The 27,879-nt window shown below is 36.4% G+C and overlaps 1 protein-coding gene across 4 annotated transcripts; it reads left to right on the top strand.

Moving 5' to 3' along the window:
• Positions 1–5: 5 nt before the first annotated feature.
• METTL8 (methyltransferase 8, tRNA N3-cytidine) lies at positions 6–22,037 on the top strand. Of its 4 annotated transcripts, none has more exons than XM_066189960.1 (11): positions 6–24; positions 698–809; positions 5,564–5,719; positions 10,047–10,138; positions 14,908–15,299; positions 15,859–15,908; positions 18,389–18,452; positions 18,785–18,924; positions 20,742–20,848; positions 20,954–21,019; positions 21,737–22,037. In XM_066189960.1, exons 2-11 carry the CDS (start codon positions 805–807, stop codon positions 21,922–21,924), a joined length of 1,260 nt encoding a protein of 419 aa, XP_066046057.1. In that variant the 5' UTR covers positions 6–24; positions 698–804; the 3' UTR covers positions 21,925–22,037. The 4 variants fall into 4 exon arrangements, with proteins under 4 accessions (XP_066046057.1, XP_066046056.1, XP_066046058.1 ...); XM_066189959.1 differs by lacking the exon at positions 6–24 and adding an exon at positions 130–216; XM_066189961.1 differs by lacking the exon at positions 6–24 and adding an exon at positions 130–216 and having other exon boundaries at positions 14,908–15,254.
• The last annotated feature ends 5,842 nt before the right edge of the window (positions 22,038–27,879 follow it).

The following is a 27,879-nucleotide window of genomic DNA, read 5'->3' on the forward strand; positions in this document are numbered from 1 at the left end:
CGCCGCCTCCCCGCGGCCCGCCGGGTACTGTAGTTTTTCCGCCAGCGGAGTCGCGCGGCGCGCCCCGCGGAGCTCCGCCGCCGCTGCTGGGCGGGCCGGGCCGGCTGAGGCGGCCGCGTGGTGCCGGCGGCCGGGGGGCGAAGCGGGGTCACCCTCCCCTACGGCAGCGCTGCGGCGTTGGTGCTGAAGGGACACCGCTCCGAGGATCGGGCAGGGGTAGGCGCTGCGCAGGGCTTGGCGAGAATAGCCGGCAGCGGCCGCCGGCCGGTTCCGCGGAGCCGCCCGCGCACCAGGAGCTCTGCCCCGGCCGGGCTTCCCGCCCGTCCTGCGCTGGAAGATGCGGGCGCTCGACGTGGATGCGAAGCGTTTTACCCGTTGTTTTTTAAAATAAAGGCAGGAAAGTTGTGTTAGCGTAGCTAGTTAAGGAGAAGTGGAAACTGGTATCCTTTTTCTTTTAAAATGTCCCTGCTGTAGGGCTCAGCCCTCGGGGTTGGGTGCGGGGCATTCCCGGGGGTGAATGCCCGGCCTGGCACCTTCGAGCCTTTGGGCACCGGCCACAAGCCTTTTTGGGTACGGTGGTGTGGGGTTGAGTGTACCGGACCTGGGGGAAGGTTAAGGGATTTATTGAAACCCGTTAAAACTCCAAGATCAACAGAAACTTCTTAGGATGTATGACACTTCATTTTTGTATTTTTAGAGCTACATCCCAAGTGTTGTCACAGTCATCAATCGCTACTTGCCTGCAGAGCGACTGAAGTCTTGGACAGACTCGTTTCTCTTCCTCGCCAGAGGCCAAGCACCCAAATGGGGTAATCAAAAGTTGGTGATCTTTTTGTGTGCCCATATCTGTTCTTCAGGATTTGAGTGGAACCTTGAATCTTCACTGATGCTGAAGGAGAGAGTCCTTTAAGTTCCTGCTTTGCAGTTATTGCTTGAAGGGAGCTAAACACAAGCACAATGGTTGCAGTTGCTCCTTCAAAGAGCTGATTAGGGCAGTAAGTAGAGCATACTGTGCGGTGGGTTTGCAGCATCGCCAGTGACTTCAGAGCTGGCAAGGCAGGTTGTGTGTAGCTCATCAAAGTCCACGTGGACATCCCGAGTCGTGCAAGAATGTAAATGGATGAGGTTCTTGAATATAAACTGTAGACAGTAGTAAAATTCGTGCTGCTCTATCCCAATTCTCATCACCTTTAATAAAAAATTCCTGTAGTCTGTGTTGAGACAAATCATCTTTTCTAAGGCAAAGCATTTAAATATTCACTATTTTATAGATAATATGGTTGAAATAGTTTAGGTGATTGCATTTGGAGGTTTAGATGTATCTTCACTGTGCACGTCTGTGTATACATACACAGAAAGTCTCAATAGCTTTTCTTTTTTTTCCTTTTCCTCCTTCCTGTGTAAGTAGCAGCCAGCAGAGGGTGTGCAGGGTAACGAGGAGCACTTCTTTGATTATTCAAGTAAATGTTTCCAGTAAATCTGCAGAATTTATCCTCCTTTCTCTCTCATTCCATAAACTATTTCCTCTTTGCTCAACTATTTTTAACAGGCTACCTCACAGCTTGTGGAAGAGCAGGCACTTCTCACTCAGCACACGTATATGCGATTAAAATCATATCTGGTGGGGCATGTTTGTTTGTTTTTTTCTGCTTTGCTTTTTAACTAAATTTAACTTTCTTGTCTCTATAGGAATCAAAATAAATGAAAATAATTTTTCTTTTCTTTTTTCTTTTCCCCTGGGAGGCATTCCCCTGCAGCAGATTTACTGAAGTTGCTGTATGCTCTCAGGGAGGACTGGATTGTTCCTGGTGTATGAGAAAGGAAAACAGTTTAAATTTTTAGATCTGCTGAGTTTGAGAAGTTGTGAAATACCCTGTTGTTTCAAATGTGCATAATTTTTTGGAAGTATATAACTGAAAAACTAATCTTGAAGCCCCAAGAGGGCATGATTAGTCACTTGATCAAATAGAATGGGATTAAGCACTCAGTTAATAAATGAGTCTGGTTGACAATAAAGTCACCCCCACCCAGATTGGAAATATTAAGAAATATTAATATATGTATGTATTTTTAAAATAACTACTGGTATTTCCTGGTTATGCCTTCTGTGTTACCATTAGCTTGATTTTTTTTTTCCTTTTCTGTCACCAATTGCCACTTGCATCCATTTTGTGTAAGGTGTTTTGAGTTTTGGTAGTGTTTGATGGTGATAATGTAGTTTTGCAAGGCTTTACAAAAGAGCATTGGGGATTAATGGTCAAATGTTGTCCAGATAAGCTTCTAGGTACCAAGCAGAAGTAATTGTATTAAGTTGTTTCCAGAATACTTTTCTGTCTAGGAATGTAACAAAAGCTGCACATGCTGTTCCTAGTATAGGCTATTTTTGTCTTTATAACAGAGACCCTACAAGTAGGCTTAGTGATTGAGATGGAAGAAGTTGTTAAATTTGTACTTGGAGATCAGCCAAATGTCAAAATAATTTCATTCATCAAGTTCATTAAATTAGGTTCTTGGACAAATGTAACAGGTTATTTCTGTTCTTTTTGTCACGGTTATTTTTTTCCTCTGACATCACTTTGAGATTTGATACTTTTAAAGAATTTTACTCATTAGTTAAGTGGTTTACATATGTTTTAGGGTGTAATTCACTGTTAAAAAATCTTAGAGCAGTTCTTTTCTCCTGTATCTAATTTTTCTTCTGTGGGTTTGACTGCTCAGAGTTTTAATGACAACATCAATCAATTTAATGCCAACTTCAGGTCTGGCTAGCAGTTGATGTGTGTACATTCTTCTGCATGTTCACCTGTAAAAAAGTCATACTAAAGGCGCTGTGTTTGCTTGTTTGAGGGGGGAGGAGTTTTAAGACTGTTTTTTAAAATTTCTCAGTTAAACTGAGGACCTGACCTGTGCTTGTAACAATGACAAAATCGTAAAGTCTAAAAGCAGTGTTCCACAAAGAAAGACTTCTCTGTTGCTCTTCAATGTGGTTATCAAGTGTGTTGTTTCTTTAAAGTTTTTTTCTGAAAAGTAATTATGCTGCCACAAAATTTAGTAATTTTTCATGTAATTCAATTTTATGTTAATTTCCTTAAAGATGAAAGTTGAATTGTCGGTTAATAAAGAAAGTATTCCTGACTCTGACTGTGAACAGGGAAAGAGCTCCTAATTCTTTCAGGCAACATTTCTTGCTGTCTTAACTTCAGGGTATGATCATCCTACCTGATAACAAGAAAGGGTGTTTGCCTATTTCATTAACAAACTTCAGTTAAACAATTGAGCAGTGACTCACTTCAGAAACTGTGATTTAGGCCTAGAAGTGATTTAAATGCTTTTTGAGCTTTTAGTAGCCATGTTGCCCACTAATCTCGTGATCTGTGGATGACTTCTAACTCTCATGGATATACATGCATGTCTCGAGTGAATTCATTCACATTTAACATTGATTGCAACAGTAAACTTCCTTACCTACCCCACTTGCTGTGCATTTTCAGAATTTATCTGCTAAAATTGTTCAATTATCACTCAAAGGCTCACTTTTTCATAGAAAGGCTTGCATATCTGGATTTTACTGTTGTAAGATCATCTTAGTCATCTGACTATAGTTCCCATCTGTGCATCTTTTCATGTTCTTATTGAGATATTTAGAAAGCCAAGAAAAATTATGTGACTAGCACAGCAGCTGAATCATAGTATTTTATGGTGAATATCAATGCTGGCACAGGAAATGCAAGATACTAACTCAGGTCTTTTCAAATGATTGAGGGAGGAATAGGATTTGTAAACAGTTTGCAGTGTAATAATGGAATCTTTATCCAAGCATTTCTATAATTTAATAATAGTAATTTTGGATTGTGGTTTGGGGTTATGGAGGACTTTTTACTTGTTTTTGTTTTCAAGAATATTATTTTTCATTGCCTTTATGTAAATTACACATTTGCAGAAATTGTCATGATGTCTTAGTTTTCATGTCTCATAATTATTATGTCATTATATCCCATATATGTTAATAATTATGGATTATGTTATGAAAAATGCATACGTATTTTCAAATAAAAACCATAAACAACTTGTAGTAATTGAAGTATAAATTGGAATTGTTTTAGTTGCTGAGCTGCATTTAAAAAAAAAGCCACAATAAATTCATTAACATTACAAGAAGTTTTGATTTCTTTAATAGGCCTAAATGTTACATTTTCAGCGTATGGCAATGCTTCCGTGCCCTGGTAACATTGCAATCTCAGCAGCCAGAATTAACAGTGGTTTTATTTGTCATTGTCAGCCATAAGGCAAACTCCATTTTATTTAAACTTTGACAAATAAAAAGAAATTTTAATCTTTTTTCCCTTTTTTTTTTTCTGTAGGCAGAAAATGAATAAACAATGCCTTTTTTAAAGCATTACTCATTCAAAAGTACATGTTAAATGAGGAACTGTTCATTTAATTGAAGTGATTCCTTTGCCAGTCTTTGTATTGATGTGTACAGATGAATGATTTTCAGTTCACAGTACACGACTTGTGATCAAATACTACTGTTTTCCTCAAGATAAAAATCTTTATTTTGCAACCAATTTGCACAGAATGTTTTCTAGTAGTGTCTTGCACCTGTTCTTTTGTAATTACCTTTTGTATTCCAGTGCATTAAATTTGAATGTGTGGTTTTTACAGAAGCAACACTATAAAAAAAAAAAGAAGAGAAAAATGGCAAGAAAAAATAGGACTTAGAATAATGTTAAGGAAAAAAGACCAAAAACCCATCAGGGTAAAAGTAGTAGGAGGGGTGTTTCATTTTACTTGTCTCTTAGAAAATCTACATTAACAAGAATATGCAAAAAACCCCACCAAAAATGCTAATACTAGCTGCACACACTTGTTTTCTTTCATTATCGATCCTTTATGAAGATAATTCCAAGTAAAGTAAAATATAGCAATATAAGATAAAATTATACATGTAATTTAAAAATCTGGTTCACTTTATAATTTCTATTGATCAAAATTAAACACCTATAGCCATTACATTTCAAAGACAGGATTGAACAGGGATCAGGAGAATACATGGCGGAAGTGTTGGAAGGCTTTATGTTTACACTTCAAATGATATTTAATTCCCTATTTAAAAGCATAAAACCATAGTCACAGTTCCAGAGTGAAATCTTTTGAAGCAAATGAGTGGGGTGAAAAATGTCAATTTTGCTGACTGTATGTACCTACTGGAAGTGGTTTCTTTATTGATTTTTTCTTGCTTGCATTCTTAAAGGTACAGTATCAGTCTTGGCTTATTGTTTTACCATGTATTTCTTTTCCTTCCTCTCCCTCATGGGACTTTGAAATGATACCAGTTAATTTATCTTTTGACTGGTTTCATTCCAGTAGCCTACTTTGGGATTATTTGGGCTTTCAGCACACTGATGTTGCCATTTTCTGAAAAGCATTTGAATTGATATTTTAGTAAATGATTTTTAATAAATCTGATACCTTTTCTTGGTTATTTGACCAGTCACTCATGTAGGTGACATAAACAATTAGGTTACTGCAAAACTGTAATTTGAGTTAAATGTGTTTTCAGGTCTCTCAACACAACAAACATCACTACAAGGCTTTTTGCTTTCTGTCTGAGGAAAAGCAAGATGCAACCCAGGCACCAAAGTAACGGACGACCAGCGGTTCCACTTGGATCACGGATTTTAACTGATCCTTCTAAGGTCTTTGAGCATAACATGTGGTGAGATGTTTCTTCAGGGCTGATTTTTGTGTAATTTTGTATACTCTTTACTCTGATGAATAATGGTGTGGGTGTATGAAACGAGGTGCTGCCAGAATAGACATTCTATGAAGGTAGCACTGAGGAAACCTGAGACTGTCACAAGAAATCTGACAACTACAAGCTCTCAGTGACTTGTGTTAAAGGCTGCCAAGTAAATAGTCAAGGAGGGAAAGGCAAAATTATTATTATGGAACAGTAATCGATTAGGAGACAGAGAATGCAGAGATAAGATAGTCCATGTTATTTAAAATGGCAGAAAATTTCTAGGTACAATAATGTTGCATACTGGATTAACGCCCTTGTCTAAAATTGACGCCATCTTGAAAGGCACATGTAAATTACTCATATTCTTCTAAAGATGTACTGAAGATGTTAGAGATAATTCAGCAGAAATTTTCACACACTGTGCAATTATCAAAACAGTAAATTGAATCTTGACATAAATAAGCAACGTAATAGCAGAGAAGACATCAATGTGTAAATGCTGGCAAGAATACGAATTGCCCTGATTTGCAACATCTCCATCTCTAAAAGGTGCTTTTGTGATTAATGGGTGCTCAAAAAAGAGTGAGATTGCTAGTCAACACAGTGGGAAAAATGAGACTGAAAAGCCTAACATTTTTTATTGTGGAATGCAGATGAAGACAAAACAGTAAGTGATACAGGGAATGTTAGAAGGATAGAAGATTCTCTAAAACTATTTAGAAAGTAGAATATCTGGTCTCCCAAATATCTACCTAAGATATTTGGGAGACCAGGAATTTCTATTCCTAAAGTTCATCATTAAACCCAAGGAATATTTGTTGAGAAGTGGGAAATTTAGAAGCTATACAAAAAAGTACTTCTTAAAACATTTTTATGTGTTTTTGAATTCTGTCACCATTTTTGAGAGCGAAGGTTTAGCAAAATTAGGAAAAGGGACTGGATGTGGCTAACAATAACCAGTGAGTAATATAACGTAGTAACATGACACATTTCAGGACTTAAGCTGACTTCACAGAAGTAATCTGCAAATTCTTTTATTTGCTCAGAGGTGTCCTCTGCTGTTAGCTGTCAGAGAAGTTACTGGACAAGTTTTTAACTTGCTGGGGTTTTTTTTAATTCTTTTCTATAACCCATTTTATTGTTCCACTTTGCTTTTTAATTGAAATTATTTCAAAAGATTCTCTATATCAATATTCTGATTAATAAAAAGTCTTAAGAATATGATGCAGAAGATTTTCTTCTTATTAATAGACTAATGTCTTCATTACTCTTTTTAGTCTTTATATTTGGGCTAAACTCATCAGTTAAGATACACAATCAGATTTGTCACCTGTTAGTTCTAAACTAGATGTCCCCAAGCTGTGGGCATCAGCTTTAAGGCTAAATTTGGAGTTGGCTATACTTCATTGATCAAGGAAGCTGGAAGTTGCCTGATTATTGTGTTAAGAGTGTAAAGTTTGTCTCTGTGTTTCATGATTCTATATGCAGTGTAGTTCTTAAGCATCTTCCAGGCTTAGTGCTTCCTGCTAGGTGGACAGATTCACCTGTGTAAATGCTGATTGAAATGTAGGCTCTGTAATCAGGGTAGGAAAAGATTTTAAGAAAAGGGCCACCCTTTTTCTGTAACATTGGGTGTTGATGAAACTTTTGTTTGTTTGTTTGTTTGTTTTATAATTTCCTTACAAAAAATTGATCGTGTGTAGTTTCAGTTTTTCCTGGTACCCTTTGGTGACACACTAACACAGAGTTATCAAACTTTGATGCAGATGGTTGGGTTGGGTTCTGAAGATGGAAGTGAAAGAAACCGGGTTTTTCAGAAAGTGGGTCTGCAGATGAATAATCCATGTTGCTCAGAGGGGCAAACAGATGAAATTGAATTGAAGACTATGGAAGTCGTGATGGTCTTGAAATATCAAGAACCTGGCTATGATGTGGGGTAGTTAATTGTTTCTGAAGCTCACTGCATTGGCAGGGTTCTCTCTAGGGAGATAAGGAGAATTAGGATGAGTGGTGGTAGTGCCAAATAGATGATGCAGGGTGAGCATAAGATATTCATCTTCTCTAACATTGATGTATGGTGTCCTTTTGTTTTCCACTCATCATCTTTGATAGTTCATAAAGTGGCATTCTTTTTGTGTGAATTGGTAGAGAGCCAAGAGCTGCTATCATTGCTGCTAGAAATACTAAGTAAATTAAATTTGGGAACTAATGCTTTAGATGTTTATTGTGGTGCTTTTCTGTCATTTTGAGAGAAAAGTAATGAATGATGCTAAACATTGGACCAAAAAATGCCTGCTTCTATTCAGGTCAGTAATTGACACAGTTCTCACATTATCACAGAGATAATTAAACCCTAAGCAAGCAAACAAGTTAGTGGAAAAGGACTAAGTTGAATAGGCTGAACTGAAAGCAGCATTGTTTGATCTCATATCAGGCCTACTCATGTTAACAGTTCCTGGTGTGGTTAAAATGGGTACTTTGCTTTGCTACTCACAGTGTTCAGCTTAAAACACTTCAGCATTTAAACACTTCTGTGCTTAGAATTCTTATGTGTCCTGTGTTCCTACCAGCTTGTATTGCTGAAGAAGCTGCCTCACTTGAAGCATCCATACTATGTAAATAGCTTGTGTCAGAACTATGAAATGTCCCCTCTTTTGTAGATTTTGATCAAGAAGTGCTGCGGTAGTATTATTTGGGATCTACCATATAGAAATTTCTACAAAAGCACCAGAAGGGGCTTCATGAATTTCCAAAGAGGAAAAAATAAAGGGAAAAAAAAAGGCTGTTAATGAAGATGGAGGGCTTCAGGCACCTTTAGTATTGTGTGTAGAGCCCCTAAGGGCTCTGACAGACATGCAGTGATGGATTAAAATTGATCAGCTAAAGATTACAGCACAGCAAGTCATCTGTCAGAAGGGCTGACTGTGTATTATTGCCATCTGAATAGTCCTTGGGTTCAGCTTGCTGGAATAGGCAAGGTCAAAAGTGGTGATAGCAGTGAGGGAATCAAGTCTTTCCAGGAGGATGTCTGCCTGGTAATGCTTCGGTCATTCAGTTTTATTCTACTGCAGCGTCTCTCAGAGCCATGACACTGCACAGGAACATGTGGTGTATGAACAAATACAGGAAGGGGAGAGGCAACCTGCTGGGGACAATAATGAGAAATATTTCAGTAGAGAGGCGGAAATCAAGTCTGAGGCAAGCAGACAAATACATACCAATTAGTCTCCCACAATTAACAAAAGAGGAACAGTGAAGGTCTAAGAATTAAATTACCCATATGTCACCAAGTACGGAAAAGGAAGATGCTCATTAACTTTTAGAGACAATCAACTCTTCAAGTTGGCACCTCCTTCCTTTTCTCATAGTAACCAATGGAATTTGAGTCATGGGCTTTCAGTTAGCTGATTTCAGTAGGATTAGGATCTAATATATTACCTGAATTATATTATCTAATTTATTCTGTTCAGACTGGACAATTTGGAGGACAGCTGATTGGCTTTTGAAAACGTCCTGCAGCATATTTTTGAGCACTCCCCATTGTGGTCTGATCCAAACCCAGAATCTGCAGGGAAGGCAGTTTAGTCATCAGGGTCAGATCTGGGCTTGGTTCTGTGACGAGGGATTAACATAATATTTAGGTAACCACTTTATACAAATATAGATAGCATAGACTTTGGAAACATTGCAGCACTGCTTGACTTTTGTCACAAATGTCTCATTCTGTTTTGTTTTTGTTTTTTTTTTAATGTTACCTATCTCTATTCCCCAGAAAAGTAAAATCCTGTTCATCAGTTCCACCTGCTCCAATTGAATAGGTGGATTATGCTCCTTGTTTCAGAACAGCTGATTTCTTTGCTAGTCCTTAGTCCCTCATCATAAACACTGTTAATGTGAGATGTTTTTTTGCATTAGGGTGTTTGTTGGTAGGTCTATTATTGTATTCAGCTAAATACAGTTCTAATGGGATACTCAAAATACACTCCTGTAAACACACTCAATTTGCAAGATATATATAATCCTATTGTTAATAAAAGAAATGCATTCTACTTTGGTCTCTTTGCAGTTGTGACATATTTCTTGATAACTTGACTTTCACCTTATTAGTAATTAATTTTTATCTATCATACACTGGAACTTAGGTTTTAACTGTCAAGTCTCCTTGTGGATATTTGCTTGCACTCAAAAAAAAAAACCACCGGTATTTGGGACAGTGTAGCTAATTCATGACGGTTTTTCCTGGGAAAAACTATTATAAAAAACCCTATTGAAAAGCTGGTTCTTCAACTGCCTTCTGCAGGGACCACATGCAATGGTCACAAGAAGAAGAGGAGAATGCCAGGAAAAAAGCAACAGAGAACTCTCTTGTGAAAGTTCAATCAGAAGACCAAGGTAACAAATTTCAAATGGTATAAAAAATTCTTATTTTAATGCTCTTTATTAAAATATTTGAAGATACTGTAGAATTCAGGAACACTCTTTTTATTTACACATTCTTTTGTCTATTTTTTTAATATGTTTTTGGGTTTTTTCCCTTTGTTGTCTCAAAAGATAACACAGTGTGTTTTTCTAACAATAAAGTTACTTATTTGAACCATTTTACTATTAGGGTGGCAATATGTAAAACAAGTACATCAGTATGCAGTTGTTCTGACCCCTTTTGCAGTCCTCCGGAATACAACTACCAGAATTTTACAGAATCAAGGGAATGAATTTGCATTCAGCTAGTGTGCTGTGGATGAAGATTCCCATGTACAGTATTCAAATGCTTTTTAGTGATTTGTGAACTATTTAGAGAGCTTGTGTTTGTACATTGCACTGTATTTTGGTTAAATGCCATGGAAGTTGCAGTGGTCCCAGCTGGCCCCAGCTTGCTGCCTTTGCCAGGCTGAGCTGGGAGTGCTTCAGGAATCAACGTGCGCACTTTGTGTGGAAGGTGTTCCAATACATCCTGCCCAGTCTGCTCTGTAAGGGATTAAGGAGTTTTGTGCCCATCTTCAGCAGAGAAATTCAATGTATTCTAGGTTTCTGAAGAGTGATAGCTCTAGGTTCAAACTGGAAAACGAAACCATAGATTAAACTCTAGGGTAGTTATGAATGCTAAAGCTGAAATATTAACTTGATAGTAGCATAGAAGACTGGGTTCTCAATTTGTTGTTCTGTAAGACAGATATTCTGAAAGCTGTTACTTGGATATCCCGTGCCTCAGTTTACTTAGCATGTCGTGAATCTGTCAGAGAGCGTCATTATGATCCTATGCCTTGGTGTTACTAAGGCACATGTTGGAGTTTATTTGAATTGCCTGAGAATGTGCCTTGCACTGTGTGCCCTTCATCATTTTGAATACTCTGAGGTTGTCAACCTGCCTCTCTCTGTTACCTCTCACATTCTTTATCTACGTATAGGAGTACAATGTTTGTTTTTCAAAAGTTACATCTAATATCTTCATTTGATTTGTATAAAAAGCTGAAAAAGATCTCATAATTGAAAAGTAAGCTGTGTGACCGTGTGGCTTATGGAACCTTTTATTCTTCATTTACAATCAATTAGAAGTTAGTTTGTGCTGGTGAAAAAGGAATAATTAGGCATTTGTCTATTGCCATGAAACACAAGAATCCAAGGACATTTCCTATGAATGCCCCTCTGTTTAGAAATTGAATAGGTGAGCATTGCTGATAGTGTTCCTTCAGAAAGCATCAACTTCATTCTGCAAGTGGAAGTACATTTTGTCCTATTTGTGTAAACAATGAACTAGACCAAGGCTAATGAGCAAGTTACTTTGGGGCCTTGAAAACTACTGTAAAGGGAAAAAAGATTTCAACAATACTATCATATTACTAAAGCAGAAGAGCTCTGGTGGGCCTTTTTAAAGCAAGAGAAGTTAAACTGAATGAATTCATGATGCTACCTTTAGGAATTTGATTTACTTATTAGCATGTGCAGTTTCTTCTCAGGCATGCTTGCTAGCAGTGGAAGATCCTGTTATGGAGAAAAATCGATTGACAAAGTGAAGGTGTTTTGTTTTGTACTGTTGTTTTTTGATTGGTTTGTTATTTTGTGGGGGGGTTGTTTTGTTTTGTTTTTTTGTTTGGGTTTTTTTTTTTGCTTGGGTTTTTTGTTTGGTTTTGTTTGATTGGGTTTTTTTATTATTTTGGGGGTTTTTGGGTTTTTTTATTGGAAGTTTTTAGGTTTTTTAGTTATGTAATTTTTACATGCTTTGGAAAATTTCATGGGTAGGCTAATTAAATGCACAAAATAAAATAAAAATTTGATAATACTGCATGCATGTTATTACACAGAGATGCAGGCATGACCAGTGCAACAATGCAAAGTAAAGTGTTCCTTCACTTGAACCCACGTCATTCCATACTAATACAGTTTGAAAGTCTGACTTAGCTATTGCTTTCCTTCAGTTCTGGAATCTGGAAAACTTGATGTGAATTTAAGTACAAGGCTTCTGAGCAGACTTGTAGGAAAATGTTGACTATAGCAAGGGGTGATAATAATTAAAGAACCTTTTGACTCAAAGGGGTTTTGGTTTTTTACTGAAGCAGAGCAATCTATAAATGTGCAGCTTAAACTATTGAAATCTGATATATATATGACCTCAATCAACTCTGAACTTTTAATATAAAGCAGACACGTACAATTACAGTTACATGGCTGGGTCTTGCCCTTTAATAATACAATTGTATGTATTAAATGTTAATTTTAAAACATTATGCAGATTTCTAGGACAAGGCATTCTGCCACCTCCTTACCACTTCCCACTGCCTGTCTGTGCTTCTAATGATAATTCTCAGCCTTGTTTATCTCTGAAAAGCTGTAGAAATTTAGGAAATAATAAGTTAAGATTTAAAGAGAGTAGTAGGAGAAGTGCACTGTACATTTACTCTGTGCATTTATATTAAAAGAATTAATGTGTTGGTGTGAGTGAGAACAAAATATGAAAGGCAACACATTATATGAGGTACACTTTTGCAGCAAGAGATGTCAGGGATAGCAAGATAGTTCTGTTAATGCTTTGAAAATAAGTGGGGAAAAAAAACCAAGAAAAAAGATTTGGTTTGGTATTTAAGAGGGATAAGGAAGGGAAAACCATCAACAAAAGAGACATTGAAAAGGTGTAATTCTTATCTTTTTATCAGCCTTCCTTTGAAAGGGTTAGCTAGCTCCAGTCCAGTGGCTAGCACAATTAGTGCTAGTGAGAAGGAGGAAAGATTTTGTTCTTGAACTGAGAAAGAACAGGTTACAAAGTACATCCATAGAGTACATGGATGAGTGGAAAAGCAGAAAAGAGAATATTTGCTTTTTTAAAAAGGAGGTGGGAAAAAAAAGAAGAGTCAGATAATTAGTTTCAGTTCCTGGAAAAATACTGGAAGAGTACATCCAGAGCTTGCAGACATTGGGTTCAGAAGAACAAAGGAGGTGAATACTGGCCAACAAATACTTTTTTCAATTATAAATCATGGAAAATCAAGTTAATTTCCTTCTTGGAGAAGGTAACAAGCCCTGGGGATAAGGGGAAAAGCAGCAGACGTCCTGAAGTTTATCCTTAGTCAGCCTTCTGACTTGCTTTACTTGACATTTTCATAAGTAAGTTAGGCAAGCGAGAGCTAATGAAACTGCATTTGGGTGAATGAATGCCTAGAGAGATCCTTTCAGAATGGAAGGCTGTGCTGGGCAGAGGACTGTTTTAGTCTGTGTCCAGTTTTGTTTGGACACATTTTCATTAGTGGCCTCAGGAAATTAGAGACTTGAAGGTGATGTTAAGTGAAGAGATGTTTGAAGTGTGGTGAACAACAGGATTAAGATTCAGAAAGATCTGGACAAACAGTGGAAAAAAATAATCTGAAAGATATAAATTTGCTAAAAATGAGTGCAGATTTCTTTGCTTCAGAACAATTCCTTGAGAGAAAAAAAACAAAAACAAACCTAGGTTTTGGAACAATTGGCTTGGTAGTCATTTTGCAGAAGAAGATCTGAGAGTTGTGGTGAATCACTAGCTGAATCAGCAGTGTCACGCTGTTGCAAAATGGCAAGCTGGGAGTTATAAACAGGATTGCAGCCTGTAAGCCTCATAAAATACTCCTTTTGCTCTGCAATGATAATTCCTTTGCCAGAACACAACGCCCAAAAGTAGTAAATCAATTGGAGAGAAGAAAAATTGAAATTATCAGAAGTCTAAAAAGCAAAAAGAAGAGAGTTAGTTTTAGACAATCTAGAAGAGAGATTGTTTATGGAGGCATAGTAAAATACTTCAAATATGTCAATAGGTCTTGCAAAGAGAAAAGAGAGTAATCTTTGCTTTGCTTGATCCCTAGCTGGAACAAGAATTGCTCGACCTAATTGCAAGATGGAAGTTTTTAGTTAGGTAGTGGAAAAGGTTTCTAGCTGTGTAAAAAATTAAGGACTATAATATATTACTGAAGAAAGTTGTATATGAAAGATGGTATTTTAAGAATAAGTTGGACAGATTTTTATGGAGAAGGAGTATGAATTCCCTGACTGTGTGAAATCCCTACCACTTCTACTCTTTGACATTCTAACACTCAGATTGTTTTGTGAATTAAAAGTGAAAACAAAGGTCTGTTGTAAGACTCTGAAGTGTTTTGAAAATAAGAAACCAAGTATGTTTCCTTCTGTGTTGTTAAATGGTTAAGTGTGAATTACTGTCTATTTGCTATGCAGTAGCATTTACCAATCCAGTTCACAGAACTGGATTTTTTTTATATAAGAGGTGATGAGGTACCAACAAATTTGCAATTGATTACAGAATTTCATAAAGCATGAAAGAATTTCAATGTACTGTTTCTTAAGTAATTGGAAAGATGCATTGTTTTTATAGTTTGAGACATGCAAGCTTGTCTAAGAATCTTGAGATTGCGTATTTTGGTGGTGCTGTTCTATGATGTTACTACATTTTTTCAAAAATGCAGTAAGCCTGTTTACCCCATCCTAAGCGACATAAAATCTAATTAAACCTTCATTGGAGTTATTTTGAGCACAAGTTAAGGTGAGACACAAAATCCATGTGTTAATATAAATGTACAATGTGTGGATTTTTAAACTGTATATTTGTGGCCCAAGTTCTACGATGCTTGAGAGTATTTTCTGGCCAAGCTCATATTCATCAAGGTTTTGTTCTGTTTTAATTTCAGATAAATATGAGAGAGAAGCCAGTAAATATTGGAATGAATTTTACAAGACACATAAAAATAACTTTTTCAAGGATCGCAATTGGCTGTTTCTGGAGTTTCCAGAAATTCTTCCAGAAAAAAGGAGACAAGAGTTCAAAACAGAAAAAATATCTTTGGAACACTCAAAAATAATTAATGAGAACAGCTTTTCACTCAAAAATGGAATGTTTGAAGGAGGAGAAAAATACTGGAAGAAAAATTATGGAGGTGGTTATACTGCTGTGCAAGGATACGTACATAATAAAAATCAAATAAAAGCTCTTACTGAGAATCCTCGAGGTAAAAACTGTGGAGAACAACTTGGCAAGGTAGAATCCTTCCCTGGCTGTGATGCCACTTATCGAATATTAGAGGTAATGCACTGCAAATGTTCTGCCCATCATATAGTGCTCCACTTAATTACTCAAAAATCTGATAAAGACCCTTACTCAGTATCAAGAAAATAAGCCTTTGGAATTTTACATACTACATTCATTTATGGCAGAAACTTTCAGAGAAACCTAAATCTGGACTTGGTTTTCCCTTTGAAGTTTTTTTCCATATCAGAATGGGGCTAGATTTTCATTGAAAGTCAGGTTTCTTATTTCCTAAGGAAAGGTGTGAGTTGAAGTGCTTTGTCTAAAAGTGCAAGTACTTGCTGCATTCTTTCCAAATGGTGAAATTGGGTAAGAATATTGCATTTTCTTATGCAGTTTGAGAGATGGATTCTCTCTTAACTTTAGGAAGGCATTGGGGAGAAATGTGATCATGTAAATGATTTGAGAATTGTGGTATGAGCTGATTATGCCTTTTCTGTCCAACATTCCTTCAAGTCTAATGGGTCCTACCAGCCAACTAATTTAAGACAAAAATAACAAAAAAAGGTTTTATTTGCTCAGTTATTTTAACTTTATCTTTCTCTTCTGATTTTAGGTTGGTTGTGGAGCTGGAAACAGTGTATTTCCTATTCTGAAAGTTCTATGGTACATAGTTGTTGGATTTCCAAATATGAATGCTGTATTCACATCTTCATTTTCACCAAGTGTTGGTGCTGAATCAGTGCTGCAGGAAGTGTTGAGTGAACCATTTTACAGCCCAAAGATTCGTAGTGTGTCAGATCACAAAGACTGTTGGTAGCATCACTGTAGGATACTCCTCATATTGCTCCACCCTGGTCTTGGGGGATCATATTTGGTGACAAAGTTTTGGGTGCATTCAGGCTGATTTCTTCTAGTTAATCTCAGGCAGGTGAAATATTCTCTTGTCTTGTAGATCACTGTAAAGCTACCAGGTATCTCTTCAAAATACCAGAATTGTAGAGATCATAGATGTGACCTACTGGAAAGAAGTTCTATTTTTTCTGAATTGGCTGCTATATTTGTCACATTACTTGTGGTTTTAGTGTCAAGGCACAAGTCCTGTATCACATTACTTAATTCACTGAAACATCTTAATCCACTTAGCTTCCAGTTTTAGAAAAATCTGTTATGACAGCTTGTCCTCCCATCCATGTAGGCAGGAAGGTTTTATTGGAAATGCTATGTATGTTTCAAGGGTTGAAATAGATTTCTTTTTATTCATGCCTTTAAGAGTTTGAGAACAACACAATTCATTATTCTATCAATGAATTCTGATTGCTAGTATCACCATTATACAAAAATACTCCATTTTGCAGATATGGGAACACAGCTGAAGGAACTGAGTGATGCACCAGGGTCATACATGAAACCTCTACATGTTAGCAATGCATCTTCATCCCACAGCAAATGCTTTGCTTTAGACAGCGTGTAGTGAAAGGAGAGTCTGGTTTCACATAAAAACTTGGAAAGGAACCCTATATAGGAAAAGATATAATGTGGCTATATTGAAAAAAATGAGACAAACTTTTGTGTTTTCCTCACATTAGTCATAGATTGACATTTCTGATAATTAGGAATCTACTCCTTAGGTATTTTTCCTGGAGATCCCTATTTGTATGTAAATCCTTCAATCCCAGTGGTTGATACGTTGAGCAACTTGCTTGTTTGTCTTGTATATGACCTCATGGAAAGATCTCTTATCTCCAAGCAGGCTTGGCATTATAGAACAGTTGGGTTTACTCTGAATTTAATAATATAAAAATTGCCATTCTGGCAATTTATATATGCATATAAAATAATATATCTATAGGCACGTAACTGCATGCATATAAAAACAAGACAGTGTCAAGCAAGTGTACCCTGGCTACAAAAGAAAAATTTCACTTAGGTTAGTAATGTGACTTTTAAACCTCTTCCCCCCTGCCTTCCTTAAAATTTAAGTTAGTGCATTTTAATACAGTGTGTCATGAAAACACCATCCAGATCAAGCCATGTCTTTGTCTAAGTGGACTTTCTACATAGTTCCTATTCTGCTCTAAAACAAACAAACAAACAAAACCCCAGCATTCTAACAAGTCTATTAGGTAATCAGCTTAACCTTTCCCAAGGGACTGACTGGGTCTCAAGCCTGGCTGTTTGTCTTCATTCATAAAAAATATGTAAATTCATCAATTCTCATGGTGGTCACAGAGGTGATAAAGGTTTTGCTCAGCAACATGCATGGAGTGTGTTTTGTTCCAGAAGCATTCTCCTGTTGAGCCTTCAGAAGTCACTAGCTTAGCAGTGTATACTGTGAGATCTTACAGGCACTGGCAGAGTTTATTGATTCCCTTCTAAAGAAGCCATCTATCCAAAATCTTAAATATATTTTTAATCAATTAAATTGATCATGAGTTGGTGATGAGGTCATCTCTGGGTTTTGGGTAGCTTTCTCAGTTTATCTTTCAGAGGTGAAAAAACTTCTCCCTAGAATTACTAGTATCTGATAAATGGTACAAGGAAATTTGCCACTGGCTGAGTCTTGGATGGGAAGAGAAGGGAAAACAGTGTTACAGGACATTCTTATTCTTCCTAGCTGGAAAACAAAGGAGATAATGGAGTACAATAACCAATAGTGCTTAATCAATTCAAAACAACAGCAAGGTGATACATGGAAACCCAAACTTCCCCAGAACTGGATGACTTTTGCAACTCTCCATCTCTGCCCAAATCATATTGCTAATTAAACGGCATGCATGGGCTAATAATGCGGTGCTCCTGTAAGAAAATGTGACCTATTAATGTGCATTTATGCATTACAGCACCAGGACATTGTCACACTTCTGACAGTCCTCTATGACCTTTTTTCTTTTCCTTTTTGCTTCCTCCCTGCCAAGGCTATAATTCTTTTTGTACTAAGTGTCTGTTGGTATTCTTATGAATTTGTCTGCCCTATTGGTTCATTACAACCTATGTGGCTTTCCATGTGCTAGACATCAATAAAGCATGCTTGATCAAACCTGTGGAGAACCCCAGAGGACCCTCTGAAGTTTCATGAACACTGATGTAGACTTTCATCTTATACATTAATCATTTTCTAACTGATGTTGGTTTTGTTTTCCTAGCAATACACCTGGAACCTTTCTATACTGTTGTGATTTTGCTTCAGGAGCAGTGGAGCTGGTAAAGGTAATTCATGCACTCGCTTCAGAGTACCTCACAAGCCTGTAATTCAGGAGGCTGCCAGGAAGCCATCTTCATGAAAAAGAATGTGATGGCTTTGACAACTTTTAACTGAAGTTTTCAATATTCCAAAGAACAAAGTCATACTGTATGCAGAGAGGAATGAATACCATCAGTGGGCTTGCTTCTCAGCTTGAGTAAGATACCGGACAGAATAGGCTTTTATATGAGATGTTTTACAATGCAGAATAATTGAAGAAAAAATGTTTCTTGAGTCACAGTAAACGTATTAACTACTACTGTTCTCTCTGTGCCTCTTTTTATCTTTTTCCTGACAGTCACATTCGTCCTACAATTCAGCCTGGTGTTCTGCCTTTGTTCATGATGTGTGTGATGATGCTTTACCCTATCCATTTCCAGATGAGATCCTGGATGTCATTCTCCTTGTCTTTGTGCTCTCTACTATTCATCCTGACAGGTAAATGAAGACTAAAGGGCAAAGCAAATGGGTTAAATCTCTTTTTTAACTGGAGGTTTTCAATAATAGCAAAAGAAGATTATGAATCTTTGTTATTTAATAAGCTACAGCATATGTGAGATATTTAAATGCTGTTTACCATTTTCGGGCTTCAAGAGAAAGGCTGGTCAGGCTAATTATAATTAGTGAGTCTCTAGTCTCCATCAAAATACAAGGGGTATATTGTAACTAAGTACATCTCTGTTAGAAGTGACAGATTCAAAAAAATTGCAAATTAAAAAACCAGACGGACAGTCTTCTAGAAGGTAGCTATTTTTAGTGATCAGAACCAAACATTCATGATTTAACACCTTACAATATGTTAATATAGACTTAGGTTGCTGATTTAGCCACATTCAAATGCAGCCCTTTTAGACTAAAATGCATCTGTAATTGTGTAACTAGTTTGGATTAAGAATATTTGATCTAATTTTCGTGTATGGTGTTATGTTCAGTACTGTTAGCCTTTGCTAATGTCTCTTGATGTCTAATGAACCAAATTTTATGACTGTTAAGGTTGGCTGATTGTCAAAATGCCTTTTTTTCATGCAAAAAATGTAAAAGAGGGCATGTAAGTTAAACTTCTTGACTCTAACTAGGTTATATGAAAGGAAATATATGCTGTTTGTGTGATAATACATTTATTACTTCAAGAATGTAATTAAAATGGCTTGGTGTATAGAGCAGCATTTGCCTAAGTCTGAGAACTGTTTCCCTGCTACCAGTGATTAGCTTCATACAGAAAAACCTTCCCTGCACAGGATATTTCTTCTTTCTGTTTATTCAGAGATGAGCACGAGTCACACAAAGCCAGGGTCCAGGTTTCAAAAACAATTCAATCAGGAGACTTCAGATCTCCAGAACTCCAGCGATGCTGCCAGAAAGAAATTGGACAACAGTGATTCATTCAGTCACTGTGCCTGTAGAAGCAGTAATCAGATGTTCTGTCAGAATTTCTGTGGATCTTTTCCTATTAGTCTTTTAAAAATACATTTGAGGGTTTTGTGGTTGATTTTCTGTTTTGTTTGTTTTCCTTTTGTTGTTTGTTTCTTTGCGGGGGAGGGTTGTCATTGTTGGTTTTTTGGTTTGGGTTGGGTTTTTTTTCCCCAGGGCTGACATGCATGCTTTTGTGTGCATATGTGTGTATACACACACAAAGATTTTCATGTAATTATCTGTGTTGTGAGACCCACTTTCCAAAGATGTGTTAGTCATTACTGCCATGTCATAGAATTAAAATGACTGCATGAAGGAAAATGTGATCCAGATTCATCTTGCTCAGTATACATTTTCTCTGGCAACTTTGAAAGTGGGAAATGTAAAAGAAAACCGAGGGAATCATGATGCAGAACTTACGTCTTTGAAAAGACGGAAAATACATGTGAGAGGGACACATTTATATTCAGCAAATTGTTACTTAGTCATTTCTCTCTAGGCTGTTTTGTTTAGTTTTTGATAACTGCTACTCTTGTAGTCAATTTTTAACACACTTCAATTCTACTAGAATTTGGTTGCAGAATTGGAAGTATTAACCTTTCTTCAAGCTGTATAATTAATGTCTTCTAGTTCTGCTGGATGAAATTTCTCAAAGCACTTTCACTTTTTGTTCACATACACTTCTTTCTGTGTGTGCAAATCTGTTTATATAGGCAAGGCTGTAATTCTGTGCACAACTACTGTCCTAAACATTCTTAGGTGGTGCTGCCTTTTTGGTCTGTGGCAGCAAACTTGGTTGCTTATGTTTGCAAACTTCACCAGCATCTCATCTATTCTCGAAGGATGCAAGGGGTTGTAAATAGGTTGGCCAAACTACTGAAACCTGGAGGAATGTTGTTATTTCGAGACTACGGAAGGTATGATACAGCTCAACTTCGTTTTAAAAAAGGTAATTTCCTGAATGGTTTTGTAGTTCACTGTTCATTTTACCTCATTCTGGGGGGAAAAAAAAAAAAGTGACATGTCCTTTTTCATTACTGCTCTAATTTCTTAGGTCATTGCTTGTCAGAAAATTTTTATGTAAGAGGAGATGGAACCAGAGTATATTTCTTTACCAAAGGTATGATATGTTATAGTTTCATAGAAAGGGTTGAGTGTTTCTCAAGGGGATTTGTATTATGAAAGCTCATCTTAAAACATAAATTTAAATAAGGTTTTATTGGCTTGATTTTAAATTCTCTGTTTTTAAAAAGCCCAAAGCTAACTGTTGTACGAAAGTAATTTCCTTTGTGTGCACACTTGTTGCGTTTGGGGTCCTGCAAAGTTGCTTTCAGACATCGCTGGAAATTTCTCTTGAGTATCCTGTGTGTAATTGTATGCTCAAATTTTATTATTTAAACATGCACATGATTTCTCTGTTAAAATTGAGTTAAACATGCTTAGAAGGAGAGTCTGTAGCTATATATGGCATTAAGGTCCAGGTTGTCATTTGTCAGGAAATAGCTTTATCTTGATAATATGTGAACAGTGACCAAAAGGCATGCATTTGTTTACTATGGCATCTTGAACCCTGTGAAGAAAGGGTACCTGTGGATGCTATGAGTAATAACTAATGTGGTTTAGGCCTCAACATAACAATTTTTACTGTAATATAAATCAAGAGCTGTGAAAATTAATTTCTAACAAAAGCCTTATTGCAAGAAGTGTCCTTTAGCTTTCAAATTGCAAAACAGATTTACTTCCATCTTTGGTTGAACTATAGGTTGGTAATTTCTACATTCTACAATTGACTTTTTTTTTTTTTTTAATTGCAATAATTCTTCATATGAAAAAATAGATGAAGTATGGAACATGTTCAACTTGGCTGGATTAACTGAAGTACAGAATTTAGTTGATCGGCGATTACAAGTTAACAGAAAGAAAAAAGTGAAAATGCAGCGAGTTTGGATACAAAGCAAGTTCCAGAAGCCATTGCTGTCTCTGCATAATCCTGAAGAAACCACCAAAAGGCACCCTTGTAAATAATTGTACTCCAGAAATATAGTACGTAATTGAACTTAAGAAACTTAAGCAAATTTAAATATGTATATTTCCAGTAAATGTTGTGTTAGGCACTGATAAGTATAAAAAACTTCAATAAATGGATTGAACTGGAAACCTTTCTCAGACTTTCTTTTCTTTGTAAATATATATGTGTGAGAAAAATCTGGGGTGGGGGGAAAAAGGCCATTTCTGACTTCTGCTTTTTATGCAATTATCTTTTCATAACTGGCCAGGCATTATTTTACTCCCTTGAATATGAATAGTCAATAAGTATAAATATATACCTCATTCCTGTTGAAATTCACAGTATGTAAAAAGCTTTAGTCTGAAGCATAATTGTTGCAGAAATTTAGAGAAACAGAATATCTGTTCTCACTATTACTACAGCTGCACTGTGTTAATTTCTGAGTCACATCCTTTTCAACTACTGTGCCTTACAACTGTATTTCCTCTTTGGAGGGAAATTTCTTGGTGCATAAATAATGAAGACAAAAATCTTTTTCTGATTTGCATATTGCTATCATTTCACACTAACTGCATGTGATATGTATACATATCAGATTACTCAGTGATTTTTGTCCTCCACCGTGACTGATTTATTATGCTGAAGACTCCACTTTTCATCTGCATGCTCATAAGGAGCATGCCAAATTCAAATACAATGCATTACACCTAAAGTGCTCTAGATTGTAAACTGAACACGTTTCATGGAGAAAAGAATTACCAAAATGCCAAAACAGTCCTGAAACCAAGAAGTTAATACTGGATTGTTGTCTAGATAAATACAATTATGTTAGATACGCTAGAGGGAGGAGCAAAAACAGTAGTCCTGAGTACATTTTATTCATATTGTTGTGGGGTAATGTAATCACACTGTAATGGTAACCTACCTGGCAGCTGAGATATTTTTGTTTACAAAAATAAGTCACTTTCTTAGGGATTGTATATTTGAAAGAAAAAGCACAATGTTTTATATCGACCAGGTGGGGATACAGTAAAGGACAGGACTACATTAGTACTTCAGACTCTTTTAAGAAGAAAACAGAACTGCAAGCACTGTTTTCAAATGTTGAACATGATCCTGAGCTCGTTGAGCTCGTATTTAAAGATGCCACTATGCCACTTTGCTATTTAAATGTAATTTTAAATCACGTTGCCACAAGGAGGAGACAACAAGAAATAGGTGAATGAATAAAATAAATCTCTTACTTAAACAAGGGTGTGGGATGCATGTAATCTATAACATAGTTTTGAGAGCCATTACTACAGTGACACTCAAAGTCTCTTTTGTTGCTTTTGTTTTAGTTTGAAGGATAAACATGTCATGGCTGACAGCCCAGCCTGTTGTTCTTGTTGCAAATTGTTAGTTGCTAAGCTAAGGAGGACTGATGGTCTTCTAGGAAAAAACCACTTAATTGTCTAAATGAGGATGCCAAGTAGCTTCATCCCCTTTAACCCAGATGTGTTTCAAGAATGAGGTGCAATAAGGGGTCTGATTCTGCATTTTTGATATATTTGAAACTCCTATTAGAGGAAGATACTGTTTTATGAATTAAGAGGCTTTGGTTAGCAATGGCATTATTGTAACCTGCAATTAAACTCTTGTGGTATAAATCAAAGGTTAAAACACAGCTGTGTTTCTTAAAGCCCTAAGAGATTGTAGCACCCTCATGGAAAATATAAATACATGTCTCCTTATATTTTAAATATGTTGCTAGTCAGTTTTATTAATTGTGACTTCTGAATATACATAGCTCTTAGTTAGCACAAATCATTTTCACTTGTAGAATTTTCCAGGAGATTGATGATGATAAGTTCTTGAGCATCGTGCAGTCTTATTCATGTGTGTGACGTAAATTTTCCATTTGTAGAGGCTAATGTAATGTTTGCTTTGGCACTCATGAGGATATATTGATTCTGGCAAGATTTTAATATGCTATGTTGTTAGTTAAACAGAAGTGTGACATCACAAAAAAACAAACCCTGAATTTTGAATGGCCTTAAGCAAAATTGGCTGTTTCTCTTCCACAATTTGCAGTGTAAGTATTGGCTGCCTCTTTTAGAATAATGGTGCCTGATTCAAGTAATAAGATCAGCTACTGTTTTAAGTATAGAATATCCACTGTCTGAACAGTTTTAAGATTCACAGAAGAGGATAAGGAAAAAGGCATCATTCCTAATAAGAACCTTTGAACCTGAGTAGCACTTCCTGTGTTTTGGCTTTATGACATTTCAGTTTTCAAAAAGCTTAATCAAAGACATATTTTTAAAACACTTTCAAATTATCTGTATTAAGCAAGAAGAACTACTGAAATAAAAGAAGAAAAAGAGATGCAGACATCTGTATAGGAAAGGCAGTTTAAAATGGCTAATTGTTAATTTCTGGAGGAAAGAAAAACTAATTTATTAATATAGGAAAACGCACTTAAGTTTCACTTCTGACATATGAAGTTGATTCTTTAATCAGGTGTGTACCTAGGGTACATTTCTACACATTCTATAAATACTAAACATTTTAATTTGTAATAGTGAATTTTCTTTAATTTTTTGTGGATTTTTTTTTGGTTGTTTCAAGCATGGCTTCCTAATGGCAATTAGAGAAAGGTAGTCCTGCTGGAACTGAGCTTTGGCTTCATTGGCTTTGGCTTGCTTTATGAATATTATGTATTTTTTGCCCAAATGTACCTGGTACTTAGTGGTTTAGACCTTGCTCAGTTTTTAAGCAAGTGTGAGGCATTTAAAAAGTAAAGGAAGTGACCAACTTTTCTTCCCACACTAATTTTGAAGTATCTAGTCAATAACAATTGGCTTATGTTTAAAAAAAGTTGCCTTTTTCTTAGCAAAACCAAGGCAGGTACTTGTGCCATATTCACAAATCCACCAAATCTGAAGAGGGCAGCCAAATGCAGGCATGATGGGGACACTAATCATGCTGAGTAGAACTCTAGGAACACTAGGGAGAAGTTTATCTTCTTGGAAACTGCACAGCTAATCTCCTGATTCTGCTAGTTAATAGTGACTAAAAATTTGTAGCAAACAACTCCAGAATTTGTATTAAACAACAATGGAAATCACTTAACATAAATTTTGCTACTTCATTTTCATTTGTGATGCGAACTTTACTCATTGTTCCAGTGTGCTCTTTGATCTATTGACATATGGTATGCTTCCTCTTTTTCCTATGCACAGAAGACCGCTAAACAGTGTTCCCAGGAGCTATATACACAAACACTTGCAGTAAAGTTGGCTGGCTGAATTATTGTTAGAATTGAAAAAAGGGGGGTTTATTTCCTTCTGTACAGATTGTTTTTTCTTTTTGTGTGAATGCAATTGTATAGATGCTAAATTACACAAAGTGGTGCTGGCTGTATTTTTTAATCATTTTAAGTCAAGTGTCAGAGAATCATAGAATAGTTTGGGTTGGAAGGAACCTTAAATGTCATCTAGTTCCAACCCCTCTGCTGCAGGCAGGGACAAATTCCACTAGACCAGGTTGCTCAAAGTCCCATCCAACCTGTCCTGGAATATGGGTATTATGTCTATGATAATAGTTCATATATAAACCATTTCTTCTCCATAGAGCATCTTCATAATGGGCGGTTGAACAACCTCGGAAATAAAACATGTATGCATGTTGCAAAAATATTAAATGCTGCTGTTGTTAATAATACAGTTCACTTTACCTTTCAGTATATGGAAACTTCTCTCCATGTTTGGAACAAGGATTGGACATGAAGGGTATTTTACATCAATTATGTGGCAGTTCCCCTTCTCTTAAGAATCATCCGGAGTTTGGACAAGTGTAAGTCTCCTATATGCAGTTGCACTTTGTATGTAGTCAGTAAGAACTACGTGGGTTGCCATGGGCATCTTAGCAGATTCTTTGTTTTACCTGTGCCTCCTGGCATACAGGTCATGCCTGGACTGGGCTTTGAGCTGAGAAGGAAACTCCTCTGTGGAGAGACCATCCTTCACCTTTTGCTAGTACCAAGCAACTAAAAGGAGATCTTGCCTGATTTGAAAGCAAGAGCCATACATACAAAAGGGGAGGAAGATGAAGATGCAGCTCAAAGGCAGGCAAAAGGGAGTGAGTGTTTCCTCTGGGAACTAGGGTGAGAAGGAAGCTGAGATAGCCTGATCAAGAAAAATGAGATGCAGAACAAGGAACTGAGGAACAGGACACTGGGCATGGTTTATAGAGGTTTGTAACAGGATACAGTGTGGCAGGGTGAGTACCTTGGGCCTAGAAATGAATGAAATGAAATAGCAGAGGCGAGAAGAGAAAGGGAAGAGAAATTAATCACAAAAATAGGGTGAAATCTGGGTAAACAAAGCAATCAGTGTAAGGACTGGAGATAGAAAGACCTGTCTTCAAAGTTTTTATTCTCCCAAGTGGTAATGTATTTTCACATCTTAGTGGAATATTACAGGTTTTCTGTTTTATTCATATGTGCACAAAGCATTTCAATTTATTAAAAAGATGGAATGTTTCATTTCTTGTAGTTTGTATGTGCTATGCACATGTTTTCAACAGTGCAGGAAAGTGTGTGATATGCCTGCTTTTGCTTTCTCCTTAGGGAACCACGTTTTTACCTTTTTTCAAGTAGAACTCTATAGTGACAGAAGCTACAATCCGAACCTCCTGGGAAGCAAATACCAGAGAAAACCAGAAGTGTCTGTATCCTGATTGTGTGCAATCAAGGTAGAACAATTAAATTTGCTCCATGTGTTCTGATGATGTCCCATTTAAATCAAGACAATATCTGCACATTATCACTGTGAAGAGCATCCCAACATCAGTTTCTGTTATACTTGCATCTGTTCAACAGAACTTAAAATAAATTTGTATAAAGTAGAAATAAAACTTAAAGAAAAATGGCAGAATAGGCTTCATCTGGGATCACAGCAATTTAGAGATGGAATATGTTTTGTTATTTTAAAACACTTATGGTTGCAGAGGAGCACTTATCCAAGAGGCTGAAAATTTTGCTTATTTGAGGCATAATATATTTCAAGAATACTAAAGCTAATATCCGTGTTTTGAAGCTTTGTATACTTAATGTTAGCTAAAGATATCTTGTCAGTTGTTGCTGTGAAAAAGGAGTTAGCAACAAGATAGTCTCATTTTCAGAGGATATTTTATTGATCGGGTTGTTACAATTTGAAGGGAACTGAAAAGATTAAGGAAGCTAGTGAATTAGCTTAATAAGGCTAAAACCCACAGATGACATATACAGTTTGGTAAATAATTAGATTTAGAATAATCTAGGCATTCCTGTGTTTTGATACTAAATGAAATTTTAAGTTCATTAAAAAAAAAGACTGAGTGTATACAGCCAGTTATAAAAACAACCAAAATGTTAAACTTTTTAAGTATGATGTAAAAATAGAATGCTCTATAGCTACTGCATAAATCCAATGTATAGTCTTCTCTGTAGTGTCTCCTGTTCAGCAAGAAGAAAAAGATGCAGTAAAAATAGATAATGAAGTTTTTTCATGTCTCTAGGAATTTTCATATGAAGACAGCTTTGGGAATTGAAGGATAGACAATGTGAGAATGGCATATAATGTTATGTTCTAGTATTTAGAAGGTCTAATTTATACCTTTTCATGATACAAAAAGCGAGATAAATTAGTCAAGTTGGCAGGCAACAAACATTCATTGTATATATTTATCACCGTGACCTATAAAACAAGGAATCTCAATGTTCACAAGGCTAAAAGATTGGTGAGTTACCAAAAACTGGTTGTATTAGATTCTTACATTTTCATTTTTGTATGTGTGAATGGGAAATGTTGTGTATTTACTGTTCAAGATTTTTAAATGCCTCCAATTAAAAAAACAAAGGAACAAAGAACTAACAGTCCTAAAACCTTTCTCATTACCTTTTGTGAGATCCTAATATTGCTTAACATTCACCTCAACAGTAGAGCTGA

The sequence above is a fragment of the Chamaea fasciata genome, unplaced genomic scaffold (assembly GCF_029207755.1).
Source record: "Chamaea fasciata isolate MVZ Bird 193981 ecotype frontalis unplaced genomic scaffold, bChaFas1.0.hap1 SCAF_8, whole genome shotgun sequence".
NCBI lineage: Eukaryota > Metazoa > Chordata > Aves > Passeriformes > Sylviidae > Chamaea > Chamaea fasciata.